General features: G+C 46.2%; 1 protein-coding gene across 1 annotated transcript; it reads right to left on the minus strand.

Annotated features, from left to right (window-relative positions):
• Positions 1-7,494: 7,494 nt before the first annotated feature.
• On the minus strand, positions 7,495-8,693 carry LOC129640771 (liprin-alpha-1-like). Its single transcript, XM_055565822.1, has 2 exons — positions 8,392-8,693; positions 7,495-7,758 (listed from the first exon to the last, which is right to left on the minus strand). The coding sequence occupies exons 1-2, from the start codon at positions 8,515-8,517 to the stop codon at positions 7,654-7,656; spliced, it is 231 nt and encodes a 76-aa protein (XP_055421797.1). The 5' UTR covers positions 8,518-8,693; the 3' UTR covers positions 7,495-7,653.
• Positions 8,694-22,034: the final 13,341 nt, after the last annotated feature.

The raw sequence follows: 22,034 nt of genomic DNA on the forward strand, positions 1-22,034 counted from the left end.
CAGAAGTGAAAGATACAGAGTTATATAGAGTCAGCTCAACATTACATCAGTTTCACCCTTATCAAAAGCAGGACATTTTTTGCATAGCTTTTTATAAACAAGGGTCTTATGTTGTGCACACCATCTTCTGGCCCTGTGGCCTGTTAACATTTTGTAACTCTTTTGTGATAAAGGTTGGTCGCCCAGAAAACCTGTTTTCCCTTTATCTTTTTAGTCTGCAGTCCCCCTCAAGAAACAGAGATACATTCTTATGGAACAAAGGCACAGTGGGTTACAACAAAGAAAGAACTTACCAACTCAAGGGTTTTCTGTTGCTAATGCCAAGGCTACTGCTTGTTTTTCTTGCATACCAACTATTTTTGTTAATGTACTCCCAGGCGCACATTGGGTAAAGGACAAGGAAACTCAGCAGCAAACATTGGCTCAACAATGCAGTACTATTTTAATAAAGCTTTTTTATCGCTCGAAGGTTATGCTTGGGGTGTTGTGAACAATCATGTGCATTAGTTGTAAGAATGTGGATAAACCTGCCAAACAAGCTAAAATAGTAACAGAGGGGTTAAAGTAAAAATGTTCCTTTCAAGCCCAGGAGACTTAGTAACTAGAGCCTTAAGTTGATTTGTTTCAGAAAAAGGTGGTCAGGGATAGCCCCCTGTAAATGTCAAAAAAGTTGGTGAAAAGCATAATATAATAAACAGTAGACAGACAGATTTTAGTTTTGGGGTAGATGCTGGAGCAGATCCAGGGAATCCCTTGAGTCCTGTTTCGCCTTTGTCTGTCAGGTCCTCTCCACATGACGTTTGTCATGGTTGGGATCTCTCATGGTGGCTCCCGACATACATCAGAAGCTTTCTCTATCTCCTTTATACTTTAATAAAACTTTATTTATAACTTTATATATAAAAAGCTTTATATATATATATATAAACTTTATATATATAAAACTTTATATATAAAAAGCTCTGAGCAATCAAGCCACATCACTGGCCCTGGATCGAATTCCTTTCCTCCAGAGGCCAAGAATCCTGGCATCTGTCACAGCTCATCGCAGCAACATTTCAATACTGAAGAGATCCTCCAAGAACTAAGAGTCTTTTAATAGTACAAAGCCATAGATTACAAAATGAAAATACATATGACCCCCCCCCTAATTTGTGCAGCTTCACAGGTGCCACTATGAGGGTCAGGAAGATCCCCTGGAGGAGGGCATGGCAATCCACTCCATTGTTCTTGCCTGGAGAATACCATGGATAGAGGAGCCTGGCAGGCTACAGCACATAGGGTCGCACAGAGTGGGACACGAATGAAGTGACTTTACACTCACGCACCTTAATTTGTCAAGAAATAGCTGGAGTAACAGCAAATTTAGCCTTGGAGTACAGAATGAAGCAGGGCATAGACTAATAGAGTTTTGCCAGGAGAACACGCTGGTCATAGCAAACACCCTCTTCCAACAACACAGGAGAAGACTCTACACATGGACATCACCAGATGGTCAACACCACAATCAGACAGATTATACTCTTTGCAGCCAAAGATAGAGAAGCTCTATACAGTCAGCAAAAACAAGACCGGAAGCTGACTGTGGCTCAGATCGTGAACTCTTTATTGCTAAATTCAGACTTCTATTGAAGAAAGTCGGGAAAACCACTAGACAATTCAGGTATGACCTAAATCAAATCCCTTACAGTTATGTAGTGGAAGTGATAAAAGAGATTCAAGGGAATAAATCTGATAGAATGCCTGAAGAATTATGGGCGGAAGTTGGTGACATTGTACAGGAAACGATCATCAAGACCATCCCCCCAAAAAAAGAAATGCAAAAAAGGCAAAATGGTTTTCTGAGGAGGCCACACAAATAGCTGTGAAAAGAAGAGAAGCGAAAGGCAAAGAGAAAAGGAAAGATATACCCATTTGAATGCAGAGTTCCAAAGAATAGCAAGGAGAGATAAGAAAGCCTTCCTCAGTGATCAATCCAAAGAAATAGAGGAAAGCAATAGAATGGGAAAGACTAGAGATCTCTCCAAGAAAATTAGAGACACCAAGGGAACTTTTCCTGCAAAGATAGCACAGTAAAGGACAGACATGGTATAGACCTAACAAAAGAAGAAGATATTAAGAAGAGGTGGCAAGAATACACAGAAGAACTGTACAAAAAAGATCTTCACAACCAAGATATTCACGATGGTGTGATCACTCACCTAGAGCCAGACATCCTGGAGTGTGAAGTCAAGTGGGCCTTAGGAAGCATCACTACAAACAAAGCTAGTGGAGGTGATGGAATTCCAGTTGAGCTATTTCAAATCCTGAAAGATGATGCTGTGAAAGTGCTGAACTCAATATGCCAGCAAATTTGGAAAACTCAGCAGTGGCCACCGGACTGGAAAAGGTCCGTTTTCATTCCAATCCCAAAGAAAGGCAATGACAAAGAATGCTCAAACTACTGCACAATTGCATTCATCTCACACGGTGGCAAAGTAATGCTCAAAATTCTCCAAGGCAGGTTTCAGTAGTATGTGAACTATGAACTTCCAGATGTTCAAGCTGGATTTAGAAAAGGCAGAGGAATCAGAGATCAAATTTCCAACATACATTGGGTCATTGAAAAAGCAAGAGACTTACAGAAAAGCACATACTTCTGCTTAATTGACTACACCAGAGCCTTTGACTGTGTGTATCACAAAAAAACTGTGGAAAATTCATCAAGAGATGGGAATACCAGACCACCTGACCTGCCTCCTAAGAAATTTGTATGCAGGTCAAGAAGCAACAGATAGAACTGGATATGGAACAACAGACGGGCTCAAAATCAGGAAAGGAGTAAGTCAAGGCTGTATATTATCGTCCTCCTTATTTAACTTACATCCAGAGTACATCATGAGAAATGCTGGACTGGATGAAGAAAAAGCTAGAATCAAGATGATCAGGAGAAATATCATTAACCTCAGATATGCAGATAACACCACCCTTATGGCAGAAAGCCACGAGGACCTTGATGAAGAGCCTCTTGATGAAGGTGAAAAAGAGTGAAAAAGATGGCTTTAAACTGAACATTAAAAAAAAAACTAAGATCATTATTTTGCCATCAAAGGTCCACCTACTTAAAGAAACGGATTTTCCAGTAGTCATGTATGGATGTGAGAGTTGGACCGTGAAGAAGGCTGAGCATCAAAGAATTGATGCTTTTCAACTGAGGTGTTGGAAAAGACTGTTGAGAGTCCCCTGGACTGTATGGCAATCAAACCAATGAATCCTAAAGGAAACCAGTCCTGAATATTCATTGGAAGGACTGATGCTGAAGCTGCAGATTCAATACTTGGGCACCTGATGTGAAGAACACACTCCTTGGAAAAGATCCTGATGCTGGGAAAGAGCGAAGGCAGGAGGAGAAGGTGCAACAGAGGACGAGATGGTTGGATGGCATCACTGACTCGATGGACATGAGTTTGAGCAACTTCTGGGAAATAGTGAAGGACAGGGAAGCCTGGCGTGCTGCAGTCCATGGGGTCACAAAGGGTCAGACATGACTGAGCAACTGAACAACAGCAATTATTTCAAAGAATTCAAGTGATGTTGCATGTAAAGAAAAATATGTGAAAGCCTATCTCCACTGGCTTTTTTTCCAAAATGAATTTTCTCACCTTTTGCTTTATAAATTGAATTCATTTTACCCCCTTAATCCAGACTCAAGCTTCTGTTTGTATACTGGGAAATTCCTCCACCAACATGTGTGTAAGCTGATCCCCTTTAAAGTCTGTTTGTTTCTGAGTGTAAATCTGCTTGCTCCCCAAGCCCCTGTGACGAGTAATGTCTGGTGACAGTAAGGTCCACCAGGTGCTCTGCCAAAGAGAAGCATTGGGAGTGACCTTTGACAAGTGAAGTCCCTGCCTCCCTCTGCACCTGCCTGTCTGCTCTGGTGATGCTTAAGAGCCCACCAGAGGTGGCCATGGGAGGGGACCGCCTCGGGAACCAGGACATAGGCCGCTCACGTCACGGCTCCCTGGTGTTTTAAAAGAAAGACCATATTTGCTCTTGAAGCTTATGAGTTTGTGTTTTTCCTGTTTTGGGCGATGCAGAGATTAAAAATGAAGAGCACAATAAACACTTATCAGATACCGTGGATAAGCTTCTATCCGAATCAGATGAGAAGCTTCAGCTTCATCTGAAGGAGAGAATGGCAGCTTTGGAGGATAAGGTGAGCCAGCCCCACGGCCTCTTTAGAAAGAGGCGCATCTGGCCTGGCCTGGCCTGGCCTGGCCTGGTCTGTGTGTGGGAAATCTCCAGGATAGGAGTTGGAAAACTCTTCCCATAGAGGGCCCCGGAGTGAATGTCTTTACTGGTATGAATAATTGAGTAGCAGCATTTCATGCTAGTGAATAAGCGTGACAGCATCCACAGGCAGTGTGTAAAGGAACAGACATAGATGTGTGCCTGCAACCTTTACAGAAAGCATCAGAGAGCCGGATCCACTGATGGCCCCAGTGTTACCAGCCACCATGCTAGAACTTTCTTCTAGGTCCACCCTCACCCTTTCGTTTCTTTCTTAGAAGTTTATTTCTGGGGCTTTGCTGGCAGTCCAGTGACTGAGAGTCTGCCTTGCAAGGTCAGGGACGCAGGTTCAATGGCTGGTTGGGGAGCTAAGATCCCACAGACCACGTGGCAACCGCGACAAAGGAATCCCGCATGACGCAGCTAAGCTAAGGCCTGACACAGTCAAATCAATAAGTTTAGTTCAGGATCTTTTACATAAAGTGATAGAAAAGACTGAATCAACTAAAAGCAAGTATTCTCATATTCCAACTCCAGCCTTCTCTCTTTTCATTTGCTTTGAAAAATGGCTGAGAACCTCCACCAGAGCAGCTCAGTGGGCAACACTCTGGTTCAGGTTCGGTGAAAACCTGTCCCAGCTGCACCAGTGCCCTAAAGACAAGGCCCAGAACCTTCCCTGAGGTTGGCGTTTGGGCAACGATTGTCTGAGAGAGACCAATGGTCACTACAAGTTCTGTGGCATGTTTTCCCCCCACAAAACCCAAGATGAAACACACACCTCACTAGAGACCACACAGTGTGGTCCCCTCACTTCACCCTGACCTGTGGGCTGGCCCTGAGGTGGGATAGTTTTGTCTCAGGTTTGAATTTGGCATGTGAAACCTGCGCCAGTTTCCTGAGTGACCACTGAACTGCAAAAAGCTATAAGCAGTTTCACTTCTCCCGGGACCTGGCCTCCTTGTATCTAGAAGATCAGTCGGGGAAGGAGGAGATTGTCTGCGTACAAGTTGATGTTAAAAGTTGTCATCCAGCCTCGTGCTGGCACTTCACTCTGGGCGCGAGGTCCGCCACTCATCCCGAGGTGCTTTATGCTTTCAGACAGAAGAGTAGCCATCCCACAGTCCATGCAACGTCCGTTAAGAATGGACACTAAAGCTGTTTGTATCTTTTTCAGAATTCTCTCCTATGGGAAGCTGAAAATGCTAAAAAGCAATTAGAAGAAATGCAAAACAACAAGCTACATAAATCTCTAAATCGTTTAGAAATTTGCTAAGAGCTGAATTGAGCTGGGTTCGTTGTTCCAGTCACTAAAGATGCTTAGCAGATGTCGAGTTACATTTTCCTTATGGCTAATCCACTGCTGTAACACGTATAGCATTTCTGGCTTTGAACACTGAATGTGTTTGCATTGTAGATGGATTTAGAGTGTGTGGCTAAATTCTGTTTGTGTGTGGTTCAGAATTCTGAGTAGTCCTTTCTGGGTTCACCCGAAAGCTGAGACAAAGCGTGAGCCTTTCACGTGGACTGTGCTGTCCGTTAGAAAGATAATATGAGCCACATATGCAATCTAGACTTTCTTAAAAACCAACAGGCTATTTGACGTCCTTTTTTCACTGCGAGTCTTGAAATCCTGTGTGATTTCCACATCGAGGTTTGCACCAGCCTGTCTCACGTGCTCAGGGGCTGCACGAGGCGAGTGACTGCCGTGGCCGACAGCACAGAGCTGCCAGGTTGAGTCAAGTGACTCAGAAACTTGGCCCGTTGGACTTGTTTTACCCCGTGAAGAAGGGGGGTGTAGAGGAATGAATGTGAGGAATGCCCAGGAATGCAGGTGAGCTCCATGGATACAGTTTAAAGCAATGAGAGGAGTGAGGGCAATAGAGTGAGTCCTGCCCCCCTACCCGAACCCCCGCCCCAAGTCCAGCTTCTCTCTACAGACTTCATCATTGTTAATGGCTTGCCGTGTTTCCTCCAGAAGCTTTTCTACACCTGAGATGGAACTTCTTATTCATTATGGTTTATAGGGTTTACTATTGTTCTGAGTGCTTCTATTTGCTATGGGACACTTAGAGAATATTTTCTCACAATGAAAATATTCGGAGTTGATAACTACTCCTGTAACCTGTTCTGCACATTTTGGTGCAAGTCATTTTACATCCAGAAAGCAAGCAGTGCAGGCTGTGTCATTTGCTGTTTCATAGGACCAGCCTGGAAACCCTGAGAGCCGAACTGGACCAGACGAGGCTACGAGGGGCTCCCTTCCACCATGGGTAGGCCGCTCCCCCAAGCAGCTCCCCTCAGCGCTGTCGAGTGTGACAAGGGCCTGTCTGGTGTGTGGACAGTATGACTGGGTGTTGCTCATGGTCGCACCTCAAGGAGCCTGTAGCTTCGTGGCCAGCGAGAGAGAAGAGACAAACATTGTTCCTTAGGGTCAAACATGGTACCACGGACTGGTAGTCACAGGATTGACAACACTCAAAAGCACAGGCAGAGGTTTGGAGCTGGGGGGGGGGGGGGGGCGACAAGTTGATATTTGAGCATATTCATTTGAGGGGCCTGACAGACTGTGACAGTGCTATTTCTTAAGAGTCGCAGAAGGTTAATAACCTGTAGTCTTTTTTACGTGAATGGAGACTGAGACATGACTTGTCCTTGACTACGGTGGGAGGAATCACCTGGCTTGTGAATGAGGCAAGCAGATCAAAGTGTAACACAACTGGGCGCAGATTTCTCAAGCCTAGTTCTTCTAAAGCAGAGTTACACCATATGTATGAAACGCTCAAACCAGGACCAGAACTTGCTGCTGGTACAACTCCTGTGTGCCAGTTCAAAATCCATTTCAGGTCCCTCCCTGGTCATTAAGTAACCAATGTGGGCAAAGTCCTAACATTAAAAGTGAAAGGTCTTAAAAACGCTTTTCCCAGAATTCTGTATGTATTAAACTCTGCCACCTAATCTCCTGTTGCCAAAGAGTAGTGTGAATAGCTTATACAAACCTGTGCAAATATTTCTGTTTTGAGTTCTCACACAGAATTACTCACACCAAGCTACTAAACAAGGACACTTGCTGTACCACATGTTGGAGGGGTTCTCTCTGAGATGGTCTCACGGGGGAGGGGTGGGCAGGGTGGGCGCTGTCTGTCTGTGCACAGAGGAGAGGCGAGGCTCACAGGAAGAGGTCTGAACCCCCAGCACTCTTCTGTTTTCACAGTGACCGTTAGGTAGTTTCTCATAAATCATGACACCCGCAGACACGACCGCCAGAAACATCATGATTCCACATGGTCACACAGCTCGGGCCTGAGGATCTGAGGGTGAGCAAATGCCACTTGACTTGTCTGGCCGCCGGTATCACTGTCACACATCCCTTCAAGGAGCGGAACCTCAGAAAACTCGAGAAGATGGCCAGGCAAGCTGCCTCAGCAGAGCCCACACAGCATGCTCCCATCTCTCCGAGAGAACGGGCTCCACAGACGTCACCAGACTCGCCTGAGTGAATCAGAAGGAAATTTCAGCATCATCAGGAACACATTTGACAGGGAGTTGCAGAGGGGTGGGGGTGGGGGTGGGGGAGGATGAACCGGGAGACTCAGGTTGACATATATACAGCACCGATACTACACATAAAGTCAACGAGTAAGGACCTAGTGCATAGCACAGGGAAATCTACTCAGTGCTCTGTGGTGAAGTAAATGGGCAGGAAATCTAAAAGAGAGGGAGATACGTAGATAGATAGATAGATAGATGACTGATTCACTTTGCTGTACAGCAGAAATTGACACAGCAGTGTAAAGCAACTATACGCCAAGAAATGAATGAATGGATGAATGAATTTTTAGAAAAGGAACACACTGGGCACCCTAGAACTTGTAGAAATGAGGAGTCCACACCCAGGGTGCAGCACAGCGCTAGGGCTGCCCTAATGTTGGTTCACTGCCAACGGACTGCCTGGACCAGGCCTCTTCTACCCCAGAGATCTCAACGCAGAGGCGGGGAGGCAGCCAGTTGCGGTCTCGCCAGAGCTCTGCTCTTGCTCTCGCAGCCATGCCAAGGCTGAGATCACCGGGGAACAAGGGACCCACAGTCCACCTCAGGACAACAGACACAGCTGCCGTCACTTACTTCGTGAACATCCTGCTGCAGTTTCCTGTTCACGTCCTCGGACTTGAGGAGGTCCTTCCTGGCCGTGTCCAGGTCCTCCTTCAGCTCTGTCACATGGGCAAAGAGGGCTGCCAGGCGCTCCTCCATCTGGCTCTGCTCCTGCTTGTCTATGACTTCCTGGAGGTTGATCACCTTAGCCAGGTCCTCCTCGTGGCTTAGAGGGTCTCTAAGGGGGAAAGGAAGCCTTAGACAGCCTTGTTTTGAGAGGGAGGGACCACAGCACTTCCGGGCAATCGGTGAGGTCAAAACTGCCTTCTGCGCTCTGGGAGCTCACAAGACCCTCACAGCCACTCAGACCTACATGGTATGTTGGTGAGAGGTCCCGACAGCCCCACACAGACTGGATGGTAAGACAAGAACCAGACAGAGGGTGAGACCAAGGACTTGCCTTTCCATTGGCGCTTGGCATGTTTTCTTGCTCATGATTTACATCTAGCACCCTGTGCGTTAGTATCTTTTCCTGGTTATTCTCCTCTTTAAGAATCATCTGCTAAAACCAAAAAGTTGAATTAGAGTCAAGAAATAAGTAAAGACAGCAAAACACCTGGAAATATTCAAGTCTAAACTGAAAATGCAACATATAAAGAAAATACATGGTGATGCTATCCATCCCGAATACCACCAGGTGATTAGAGTCAGAATTTGTCTTCTGCTGGACAAAGGGGGTACTTAAGAGATCCTGCAGCTCTGAGCCACAAGTCTAGTTTACTAGTCATTAAAATAACCCAGGTGGGCAGGTTCTCAATCAGAACGATAAAAAACATCTGATGCCCACCACTACAGCTTTCATTCTTTTTTAAAATCAAAGGATTCAAATGACAAACCCTTCACGGAAATTACACAATGACTGATCAAACTTACCTCTTTATGTGTGGCACCTAATTCTTCTTCTAACAAACTACACCTTTCGAGTGCTACTTGTAATCACGCTCTCAACTCAAATAAAAGGGGCCAAGTCACCTTGTGTTGATGTGTGTATATGCGTTAGTACACTTCTTAGTGTATACTCACCCTAATACATAGATACTGTCACAGAATACCTTTAATGTCTCTCATTGATCTTAACGTCAAGAGAATCTGCTTGTTAACAGCTTTAAATTCTAAATTTGAGAGAACAAAATGTTATCCTAAATTAATTCTATTACCCAGTTTTTAACTGCAAGTTGATATACAGAATATAATAAATCTTGAGACATTCATGCCAACGAATACGTTTTAACTGGGGGTTTCCCAGGTGGCTCAGTGGTAAAGAATCCGCTTGCCAATACAAGAGGGCAGGTTCGATCTCTGGGTCGGGAAGATTGCCTGGAGTGGAAGATGGACACCCACTCCAGTATTCACGCCTGGGAAGCCCCATGAAGAGAGGAGCGTGGTGGGCTACAGTCCACAGCGTCACAAAGATTTGGACATGACTGAGCATGTACACAGGCTATGCTTTTTAACTATATAAAACTCTGACTTCTTACAGAAAAAAATATATATACAAGAATTCAAGAAGCTCAAAAGTCAAGTAGTTACATAAATACATGCATCATCCACCTAACAAGACAGCAAGTGTACAAATCCAGGACGGTTGGGTGGCTGGTACCTTCTCGTCCAGGGTCTTGTGGTGCTCAAACAGCAATTTCGGTGCCCTGAGCACCTCCACGTCGCTGGTAATGCTGGCTAGCTTGCTGCTGCTTGCGCCTGCTGCATGCCCACCGTCATCTGGAGGGACGGCACATACCAGGAAACCAGGCACTCCAGGAGCTCCAGCAGCAGCTGCGCCTGCTGCTTGCCCACCGTCATCTGGAGGGATGGCACATACCAGGAAACCAGGCATTCCAGGTGCTCCAGCAGCAGCTGCAGGGCAGGGCCAAAGGAGCACCATCAACCTCATGCTTGATTCAGGGCCAATAACTCCTCTCAGACTCACCCTATAGCGGAAAGCATGCTAAGGTACATCGGAATCCCGCCAGTTCAAGCTAAAGTTAGAGTGGACTTTCCCAGGGGCCCAGTAGTTAAGACTCCACACTTCTGCAGGGGTCATTGGGTTTAATCCCTGATCAGGGAACTAAGATCCCACACAAAGTGTAGCATGGACAAAAATGTAAGTTAAGAGAACTCCCCCTCAAATGTTCTAAAATTACATTAGCTCTCATCATAAATTTGAAGCAAGGTATGAGAATCCCGAACTGATCCACCCTGGTCTGCTCAGTGGGAAGGTGTGAAAAATGGCTTGAAAATCAGACAGAGTTTAAAGACACCAAAACGGAGGCCAGTGGTGACCCCCCGTGGGGCAAATGTCAACACTTGAGAATCCCCTTACTGACCCTGGTATTGCTTCTTTCCACTCTAAGCTCAGTGATTTCTTCTTAATCTTTCAAGAAGCTGCTCCCTGCATATTTTTAGTTCTTCAGTAGCAGTTGGAAACTCCTAGAAAACAGTTAAATGAGAAACTAAATGCAAACATAAATTAAAAATGAGAGCGAGACTGTGAAGACTGACCCTGTCAAGTCTCTCCAGGCTCCACACAAAGGATCTCCTTGCCCCTCCACAGAAGAGGCGGTCCACTGACCCCACGACCACACAGACCACCACAACTCAGACCAGCCTTCAGCCTCCACCTCGACCTGGCAGGCACGTGGCAAGGGAGAACCTGGAATCCAAGCCTGCCTTCTCAAGACCCAGGGACGTCTGAGAAGCTTTCCAAAACATAAACCTAACAACAAAGTGGATAAAGAGATTCTTAAATGACACACAGACCAATGACCTAGAGCCACTGGGGAGAGTGAAGAATAAAGGGAAGGTCTACAGGGCCACCAAGCTTTGGAATGTTCCTCTGGGAGAAAGGCGGATGGCACCTCAGGGCCATCTGTTAGCCTGACTCCACTGAAGCCACCCAGTCATTCAATCAAGTGGTTAAAATGTTAAATTTATGTTATATGTATTTTACCACAATTTGCGTGCACATGGGGCCCTCCACATGGTGAACTTTCTCAAACTGAACCACATGGAATCTTTCATTCTATTTTTCTTTGCAGAAATAAAAAAATCCTGGGCTACGTATCCCCTACTACATACTGAGTGTCCAGCACCCAGAACAGTGCCCAGCACTTGTAAGAGGCATGTAGTAGACATGTGTAGCTATGAGGGTGTATGTCATACATGTAAGCAGTAGGTACCCATCATTAAAATACTAGACACACTGGTCTGTGCTTTGTAAGATGGGAGACATTAACAGGCTTAGGCTTTCTGCTTCAAGGACTGACTCTCTAGCTCGATCCTCATGCCCAGAGACTCCTCCAGCCAGTGTATCCTTTTTTTGGAAGAAGGGAGACGTTAAGGGGCTTAGCCTTTCTGCTTCAAGGACTGACTTTATAGCTTAGTCCACGTGCCCCAGTGACTCCTCCAGCCAGTGTTTCCCTTCTTGTGGGGCCCCCCGCCCATCCTCCACGTGGCACCTGCACAACCTCTTACAAGGTAATCCTGCTGGGGTCGATCCTGCCCACTAAGGCCAAAGCGCCCTGGCCGGCAGGGCCCACAACCATGCTAACAAAATGAAACACAACCCCAACGCTTCGCTGGGTGAGGCCCAATCTGACGGGCCCAGCCCCCGGCTGCTCTCACCTCAGGCCACTCTGCTTCCAGGACATGGGCCGAGGCCAAGTTCTTCCTGGTCTTGGTCTTTGCCTTGGGGTTGCAACACTGAAAAAGTGCCCACAGGCGGGCCCTTCTGTTACACAGCCTCGCGGATGGGGGCAGCCCCCCACTTCAGGACCTGCCGAGAAGGGGGGCACCCTATGGGGCAGCCCAGGCTTCCAGACCGAGACGCTGGAAAGCTCCTCCCTGGGGTGGTAGTGGAAGGTGGGTGAAGGCTGCTGAGACTGAGCTTACAAGGACACCGCCCCCTCCCCAGCCTCAAGTCCCTCAGGCCCTAAGTGAACAGACAGCTCTGTTCCCACTGGACGTGTGTGTCAGAGGAAACTCTGGAGAAGGCAGCATCACTCAGAACCTCTAGGGTTTTCCAAACATAATGTCCAACATGCAACCAAAGAAGCAAAAAAGGGTGTAACAACAAACAGGACCAAGAGAAAAAGAGCTGAACCAGATCCAGAGGTATCAGATGTATATCAGCATATCAGAGGTGTGCTAGAGGTATCAGATGCAAATGTCACCTGTTCAAAAATATACTTGACAAAAGGAAAAATTTCTGAGAATCAAAACCAACTCTAGAACTTTACAATAACAGTGACTGAATTTAAGAACTCAGTCTCTGGGCTTAACATCAAATTGGACGTAGCTGAAGAGAGGATCAGTGAACTGAAGGATTGGTCAGGTAAAAATATATATGAGAGAGAGAGAAAAAAAGGATAGAATATATTGAAGGAGCCCCTTGTTAAACTACATTGTTAAAAAGTATAAATGGGGACTCTCATGGTGGAGAAAAGACAGAAAGGGGAATAAGAAATGCCTCCAGGGGTTGAAACTAAAGAGCCTCTTAATGAAAGTGAAAGAGGAGAGTGAAAAAGCTGGCATAAAACTCAACATTCAAAAAATGAAAATCATGGCATCCGGCCCCATCACTTCATGGCAAATAAATGGAGAAACAATGGAAACAGTGACAGACTTTATTTTCTTGGGCTCCAAAATTACTGCAGATGGTGAAATTAAGAGATGCTTGCTTCTTGGAAGGAAACCTATGACAAACCTAGACAGCATATTAAAAAGCAGAGACATTACTTTGCCGACAAAGGTTCACTGAGTCAAAGCTATGGTTTTTCCAGTAGTCATGTATGGACGTAAGAGTTGCCCCATGAAGAAGGCTGAATGCTGAAGAATCGATGCTTCTGAACTGGGGAGTTGGAGAAGACTCTTGAGAGCCCCTTGGACTGCCAGGAGAGCCAACAAGTCACTCCTAAAGCAAATCAGACCTGAATATTCACTGCAAAGACTGATGCCGAAGCTCCAATACTTTGGCCACCTGATGCGAAGAACTGACTCATTGGAAAAGAACCTGATGCTGGGGAAGGCTGAGGGCAGGAGGAGAAGGGGACAACAGAGGATGAGATGGTTGGATGGCATCACCGACTTGATGGTCATGAGCCTGAGCAAACTCCGGAGTTGGTGATGGACAGAGAAGCCTGGTGTGCTGCAGTCCATGGGGTCGCAACGGGGCAGATACTGAGCGACTGAACTGGCTGACAGGGACAGTGGCAAGATTTGGTTCAAGACTCAGACCACTGACTCAAAAATGAAAATCACCCATTGGTTTCAGCAGCTCTGTGGGTGCCTAAGGCTAGAAGAACATGTTCAAGCGCTCAGAGGAAAAATGGTGTGGCTTTTAATGGCACAGCAACACTGAGAGCTGACTTTCCAAGAAAAAGGAAGTCAGAAAATAATGGACTGGCATCTGTAAAATGCTGAAAAACAAATAACCACCAACCTGGAATTCTATACCCAAGAAAAACACTCTTTGAAAATGAAAGCAAAATAAAGACTTTTAGGGCAAATGGAAATGAGACAACTCATCACCCACACACATGCACTAAAAAAATATTAAGGCAGTGCTTTGGGAAAAAAAAAAAGTAGTCTCTGATGGAAATATAAAAAACAAGTAGAGACCAACAATGAGGTAACTGTGAGGGTAAATACTAACTTTACAAAACAATGATGTTAACGCCAAATATATATCTAACAGTTCAAAGTGTAACAGTGACAAGGAGGAAACAGTCGTGTCAGGGAGGCAGTAAAAGTACTAAGTTAGACTTCAATGTAAAACACACGCTGTGTCTCTGAATGTGCACCCAACAATCTGACAGAGGAGCACAGAACTAGAGAAACATTTCAAACTTCTAAAAGAAGGCAAGAGCAAAGAACACAGACTAGGTGGGACAAACAGAAAACACACAGCAACATGGTGTCTACACACTGAATATCAACATTATAAACAGAGCAAATACTCTCATTAAAAGATAAAGTGTCAAACTGATTCCAATGAAAACTACACACTATTCACAGAGCTACATGTTAAGATGGAATATCTTTTAGACAGGTGAACGTAAAAGATACCCAGGCCAACAAGGACAGAAAACCGATGTGGCAATATCACTGTCAAATAGTCTCTAAAAAAGAAGCATTTCTAGCGATAAAAAGAAGCATCTCATACTGATACAAGTTCAGTCTAGCAAGAAGATGAGGATTCTAAATTTGAATGTACCTAATAACATAACTTCAAAATATCAATACATAAAAACCAACAGAAATAGAAAAGGAGTAACAGCCGAGTTCATAATCCCAGTGGGAGACGTTAAAGACACATCTCTCGTGGAACTGGGCCCCCTGGTATGTAGTCACCTGCAGCCATGAAGTACCTGAAATGTGACTGCTCTACAATCAGATACGCTGCAGGCATGAAACACACACTGGATTTTAAAGACTTAGCGTGAAAAAAAGAACCTGAACTATTTCATTAGGTTTTATCATGTTGATGACACATGGAAATGATAATATTTGGGGTGTGTTAAAATAAAATATATTACAGGTAATTTCACCTACTTCTGCTTTTATTCAACGTGGCTACCAGAATCTGAATTACATGAGTGACAAGCCTGATCTGACTGATACACATGGAACATTGCATTCCCACTGATACATATTCAAGAGCCCAAGGAACATATAACAGAAAGAATATGTATTGAGCCATTAGGAAAGCTTGAATTATTTCAAAGGACTGAAATAATGCAGAGTATATTTAGGGATTGCAATGGGCTGACGGTTTATGGGCCCTCAAACTTCACCCAGCACGTGGTGATGATCTGAGGAGGCAGGCACTCTGGGAAGGGTCAGGCCAGGAGGGAATGGGCTCCTGTGCTGCGAGGACAGGGAGAAGCAGGAGGCAGTCTAGGAACCAGGAAACAGGCCTCACCAGATGTGGCACCTGCTGGTGATCTTGGGACTCCCCAGCCTCAGGACTCCAAGAAACAACTTTCTGTTGTTTATCAGCTAGTCTACGGGATTTATAACAGTAACCCCAAAAGCCTATGATGGGGCTCTTCATGGAATTAAGCTAGAAATCAAAAAAGGATCACTGGAAAAAGCTCCCCAAACATTGCGAAGTTAAATGACATACTGCTTGAAGAATTTCATGGATAATGATTTTGAAAAACACAATGAAAATTAGAAAATACTTTTCCATAAAAGATAATGAAAATCTGGCTTATTCAAACCTGTGGGACACAGCGACTGTGTCTAGAGGGTAACTTAAAGCCTTAAACACATACACTGGAAAAGAAGGAAGGCTAAAAATCAATTAAGCCTCTCTCCCAAGAAACCAGGGAAAAAACATAGCAAACGAAACACAACATAGATGGGGAAAAAAGGGAGCAGAAAACAAGGAAACAGAAAGCAAATATGAAGTTTTTTAAAAACAAAGCCAAAAGTTTGCTCTTTGAAAGAACTGATAAACCCCTAGAGAGACTTATTAAGAGAAAGAGACAAAGCTCAAATCACCAGCATCAGGGGTTTTTAAAAGGGGAGACAACACATCTTGCAGATAAGAAAAATATTATGAACCACAGTTCACTTACTAACTGGAGAGTCTGCTCGCCTCAATAACTTCCTAGCAGGAGGGAAATGCTTTACTGAAATAGACCCAAGAAGACATACAAAATCAGAAAATTTTATTTGCATGAAAAAAATTACATCTGAAATTAAAAGCCTCCCCACAATAAAACCAACTGGTTTTGCCAATCAATTCTTCCAAAATTCTAGGGAAGAAAACAGTCATCTCACAGGAATTCTTGCAGTAAACAAGGAACACTCTCCAACCTTGTTTTATAAGACTAGCATAACCTTGATACTAAATCCAACCAGGAAGAAGTACAAGAAAGTAAAATTACAGACTCTGAGTATAGATGAAATAATCCTAAATAAAACACTAAGAAATAAAGTCCAACTGAAGGAGAATACATGGAGATCAGGTTGGGGTCGTTTTAGAATCACAAAATTTTTTAAAAGTTAAATCACATAAAAGAAAAATAATCACATACAAGAAAAATTACCTGTTTCAAAATCTGCAGAAAATAAACAAGAAAATTTAATGTAATAATTTTAGTGCACGACTAAGAAAAAACTCTTAGTAAACTAACAGAGAAGAATTTACATATTTTGATTAAACTGTCTACAGAAAAGCTAATATCATGTGTGATGGTGAAATACTGAAAGCTTTTCCTCTGATAATGTGAAAGAGACAAGGATACTTATTCTCACTACTTCTGTTCACCAATGTACTCAGGACTGGAGATCCTAGTCCATACAATAAGGCAAGAAAAAGGAAAGGGTTATCACAGTTGCAAAGGGGAAAAAAGAACTTATTTGCAGACATAATTGTGTATACATAAATAAATACAATTAGAATGATTTGAAATATATGGATTTACCAAGTGAATATAGAAAAGTAAATTCTGTATCTATTAGGAATTTATAATGGCACTGAAAATATCAAGATATCTAATTAAACATGTGTAAGACATACAGCAAACTATAAACTTCTAAGATAAATTAAAGAAGATCTTAAAAAATGGAGAGCTATCTATATTGTGTTCACGGATTATAAGAACAACATAAAGACACACACACACACAGAGTTAACCGTGTGAGGTGATGCGTATGTAAGGCAATCATTCCATGACATCTGTGGGCATCAAGTCATCACAATGTAGACTTTAAATACACATAAACTGCATCTGTCAATGACTCCTTAGTGAAGCTGGGGGTCTAAAATCAGGGCCTGGCACCTGGTAGTTGGCAGGCGTGGGAACCCAGGTTCACGTGCAGGCTGTACACACTCTTAATCACAGGTGAGACCTGAAGCAACCCAGCAACTCTCTATTTTTCTTTCTCTGTTTTGCTCTGTTCCCCTTGCCATTTGTGTTTAACCGATTCCCAGTATCGAGTGAGCAGTGTCAATGCAGCAATAACGTTTCCCCATCTAAGGCAGGAGCATGTAACACCAACAGACTTCCCATCGCCCCGAGATAACTGGGGTGCCCCATCACAACAGAAAGCAAAGAAACACGACAGTCCCCGAGAGAGAGCTGCCCCACGGCAGGGGGAACTAGGTCCACCAGACGTCCCAAGGGGACCCCCAGGGGCTTGGAGCCCAGGCTGGGCCCCTCAGCTTGAGGCCACACTTGCCTTTCCACCATTCTGGGGGTCCTGGCAGAAGAAAGCCAGGCCAAGGAAGGGGGAGGGTGTGGCCGGCCCGTGGGACTCAGGGCAGGACTGACTTGGGTCTGTGCTGGGCTCCACGTCCAGTCACCACCCTTGGAGTGTACAAAGCTCTTGGGATCATTGTAGGTTTTTGGCAAAAAAGCAATGGAGCTGAAGTCACTTAGGATGGTTTTTTTTAAAAAAAATCCTCACTGAGGATTCCCTCAGCGCCAGCCTCGGCTCCTAGTGAGATGCAGACTCCTGGTCATCCATGGCTCTGCCCGCAGCCTGCCATGGCAAGGGGAGGCTACCGGACACTGGGTGCCACATGGGGTTCTTCCCTCACTTTGAGTGAAGGGCTGCACCCCCCCAGGATGAACCCAGCTCAACCCTCCACCTCTGATGCTGAGGCGCTCATGCCTCCCACGACCGGAGGATCCAGCCTCTCCCGGGGCCTCCGTGTCACTGCACAAGCCTCGTCCATGCGGCCCCAGCAGACAGGGTGAGTCCTGTGCGGAGCCTCCCAGCTCGCTGGCCTCGCTGCCCACATCAGGCCCTTGTATGTCCACTGAATGAGTGGATGAGGGCCCCTCACAATGACGGTGATGGTGACGAGGAGGAGGAAGTGAAGCGGGCTGAGATCCAAGTGTCAGTCCCTGATTCAGCCATCTGTGTGTATGAACTCATTTAACCTCATGACAAGATTGTGTGTTGGGGTTGGGGGGTAGGGGGTGGGTCCTGCCACTGTTCTCACCTTGGAGCCAGCAAGTTCACTCTCGGTGTCCAGGGGTGGCTGCAGCCACTGGCCACAGACTGGACAGCTTTAACACAAATTCATTCCCCCCCCCCCCCCCCAGTTCTGGAGTCAGAAACCTGTGATCAAGGTGTGGGCAGGGCTGAGCTCCCTCCAGAGGCTCCAGCGGAGGGTCCCTCTGGCCTGGTCCAGTCCTTGGGGGACGCCAGGCCTCCCTGGGCTTCTGGCCACATCACCCCGACCTCTGCGTCCATCTGCACAAACCTTCTCCCCTGGGTGGCTCAGTGCCTCAGATCACCCCCTCTTTTCTTCCAAGGACACCTGTCGTTGGATTTAGGGTCCACATGCATCCCGGGTGATCTGGTGCAGGGGTCAGGAACTTACTTCCATCTGCCGAGACCTTTCATCGGAATAAGGCCACCTCTGGAGGCTGCAGAAGGATGGATGGCTTTCGGAGCTACCACTCAGCCCAACATACTTGTCATGAAGCCACAGGGCAGAGCCTCACTGGGCTTGGTGAAGGGAGCTTCGAGGAAGCAGGGCCCAGTCCTGGGGCTGCCTCAAGAAAACAGTTAGGATCAGGACACTCGGGCACAGAGACCAGATGGGCAGGGCTCGGAGGTGTGCTGGTGGGCGTGGGGCTCACCTGCAGGGAGCCTGGAGCCTGACATGACGGCCCAGGGCTGGGGGACACAGTGCATGATTTGGGAATGGACACATCCCAGCGCGGACGAGGGGAGGCAGGCCCAGGGGCTCAGGCCAGGGGAGCCCAGATCCTCCTGCTGCCCTCAAGGGGCAGGTCAGATGGGCACAGGAGGGAGCCGTGGTTTCAGCGACCTGGGTCGGAGTCCTGGTCTGCTGCTGTGTTGTCTCTGGTGAGTGACTCAGCCTCTCTGAGCCCACCGGAGAAGTGCTCGGTGGTGCCCGGGAAACAACGCATGCATTTTGGAACTGGGAGAAGAATCCTCGTCACTTATTGGTACAGCTCAATCTTTTCTGGAGGCCACAACCAATGTCTTTATGTTTGATGTTCATTTCAAAGTCAAGAAGTTTTTAAAAACATATGTGTGGCAAAGGATTTAATTGGACTTGGAAAGGCTCTTCTTTCTCCTTTATGAGCATGGCCATTTCATTATCATATGAGCAATAATGATATATGACTGAATATTCACATCACCAGTGAGAACTTCCCCAGTGCCAGACTCCAAGTTAAGTACTTTAGGATAACCCAGTGATGTAATGACTTGTTTCCCAGGTGGTTCAGCAGAAAAGAACCCGACAGCCAATGTAGGAGATGCAGGAGACCTGGGTTCAATTCCTGGGTTGGGAAGATCCCCTGGAGGAGGAAATGGCAACCCATTTCAGTATTCTTGCCTGAAAAATTCCACAGAGAGAGGATCTTAGGGGCTACAGGGCTGCAAAGAGTTTGACACGTATGAGCCACTGAACATGCACACGGTCGTGTAAATACTGTTGTTATCTCTGACAAATGGTGAAGCTTCGGTGTTGTTGATTAGTCATCAGATTTTGTCTGATTCTTTGTGACCCCACGGAGTAGGCACTCCATGGAATTCTCTAGGCCAGAATACTGGAGTGGGTGGTGTTTCCCTTCTCCAGGGGATTTTTCTGACTCCCCACATATTGTAAGACTAAACTTGAGAATTCTTGTTTTTCTTTCATTTCAAATAGCCTTTGGGAATCTGAAAGGACAGTGTAGGTACTTTCAAGATGTCTTCTGCAAAACAAAGCCCTTTCGGCAAATGTGGTCATAATACCCAGGTGGGTGTCGCTGTTGTAAGTGTCACATATCAGCCAGAGGCAAATTCTGAGCTCTTCCTCTGGCAGAAACAAATTGACAAAATAAAGCAAGAAAGAGAGCTGGGAAAACAAACCACATCAACAAGTGGAAAAGCGTTCCTCATGAGACAAAGCTAGAGAAAAACCCAACATCCTTGTGGCCCAAAAACCCTCTTAGAAATGAATGTTCCATAAGGAAGAGACGAATCATGTCAAGTTCCAAGGAGAGGCAATGCCCATGGCCAGTGTAGCTTAGAGAAGGCCTGACCACTCGATGAAGACACACACCAATGTAAACCCTTTGCAGACAGCAGTGACGGTCATCACCATAGTAAGTGTTTAGTCTGGGGACAACCTGCCCTGGGCGCCAATAAGCGAGCAGACCTGGTTCTCTTCCTCTGCCCCCACACCATTCACTCATAATGGCAGCTCAGGTGCTTTCGTGCCCTGCCTGCCTGTCTGGCTCATCCATGAGCTTGGACCACCTCCAGGGAAGGACTCCGCCTTCTCTTCTCTATGTGCCATGAATCTGCACACAGTGGGCCTTCAGAACCTCAGGAGACTCACCCCACCCCCACTATAGCCAGACCCTCCCCAGGCATTAAAACAGCTGTGGAATCACTTTGGCCCAAGTCCTACTTACGGATCCTTGGAGCCCACTACAGCCTCTACGGCATGATTAATCAGGCCCTTTATACACAGATTTCTGCCTGTCAGATCTGAGCTTTGGATTCATGGTCAGCTCTGTCCCTCCCGTGGCAGCCAGGTGGGTCGCAATGCAGACAAAGGAGCTCAGGAGTTGAGTGTCAAGGGAAGCATTGAAAGGACAGTGATGGATGCAATCTGTTGCAAACTGAAGGAGGGTCCCTGCATGCTTCAGAAACGGCCTCTGGTGTGCAGGTGTCGAGAAGGGCCCCCACGGTGCAAAGGAAAGAGGGGTACTCGGGGGCAAAGGCTCTTGGCCTCTCTGGTAGCAGCTCCAGGTGGTAGCTCGTGAACAGTGGACAGCCAATGTGGTCACATGAGCGTGACACTTATTCCCTCACAAAGAAAGAGAAAGGGGGCAGGGTGTGGGAGTACCTGGAGGACGTGGTGGGTTGGATGGAGGGACGTATCCTTCCTCTCTCCAGTGAAAATCGCTTTTTTGAGTCTCAGAGCTGCGAGAAGGCAGTTACCAAGTCAGGTCCCCACAGTATCCGGTGTGGGCTGGGTGTCTTAGCCCCCGTCACATGGACAAGCCACACCGTATGGCTTCCCTGAGTTCTAACAGCAGGATCGGGGGGTTTTTGTCTAGGTACACACTTCCTTGCTCTAGCTGTGTTACCCCCTTCTCTGAGCCCCAGTTTTGTCCTCTAGAAAAAGGACATCGATTGCTACCTTAGCAGGTTGCTACCTTAATCCCATGAAGACTAATATGGTTGATACTACAATGAATAGCTGGCCTTAAGAGATACTGGGCTTCCCTGATAGCTCAGCTGGTAAAGGATTCTCCTGCCATGCATGAGACCCCGGTTTGATTCCTGGGTCGGGAATGCTGATCCTCTACACAAGGGACAGACTACCCACTGCAGTATTCTCGGGCTTCTCTTGTGGCTCAGCTAGTAAAGAATCTGCCTGCAATGCGGGAAACCTGGGTTCAATCCCTGGACTGGGAAGATCCCCTGGAGAAGGGTAAGGCTACCCACTCCAGTATTCTGGCCTGCAGAATTCCATGGACTGTATAGCCCACAGGGTCGCCAAGAGGTGGGCACGACTGAGGGACTTTCACTTCACTTTCAAGAGATATGACCTGAATCCAGATTAAACTGGAGTCTCCCAGTGTCATCTGGCATTTCTTCCCTGAAGCCAGCCAAAACCCACA

The sequence above is a fragment of the Bubalus kerabau genome, unplaced genomic scaffold (assembly GCF_029407905.1).
Source record: "Bubalus kerabau isolate K-KA32 ecotype Philippines breed swamp buffalo unplaced genomic scaffold, PCC_UOA_SB_1v2 scaffold_40, whole genome shotgun sequence".
NCBI classification, from domain to species: Eukaryota; Metazoa; Chordata; class Mammalia; order Artiodactyla; family Bovidae; genus Bubalus; species Bubalus kerabau.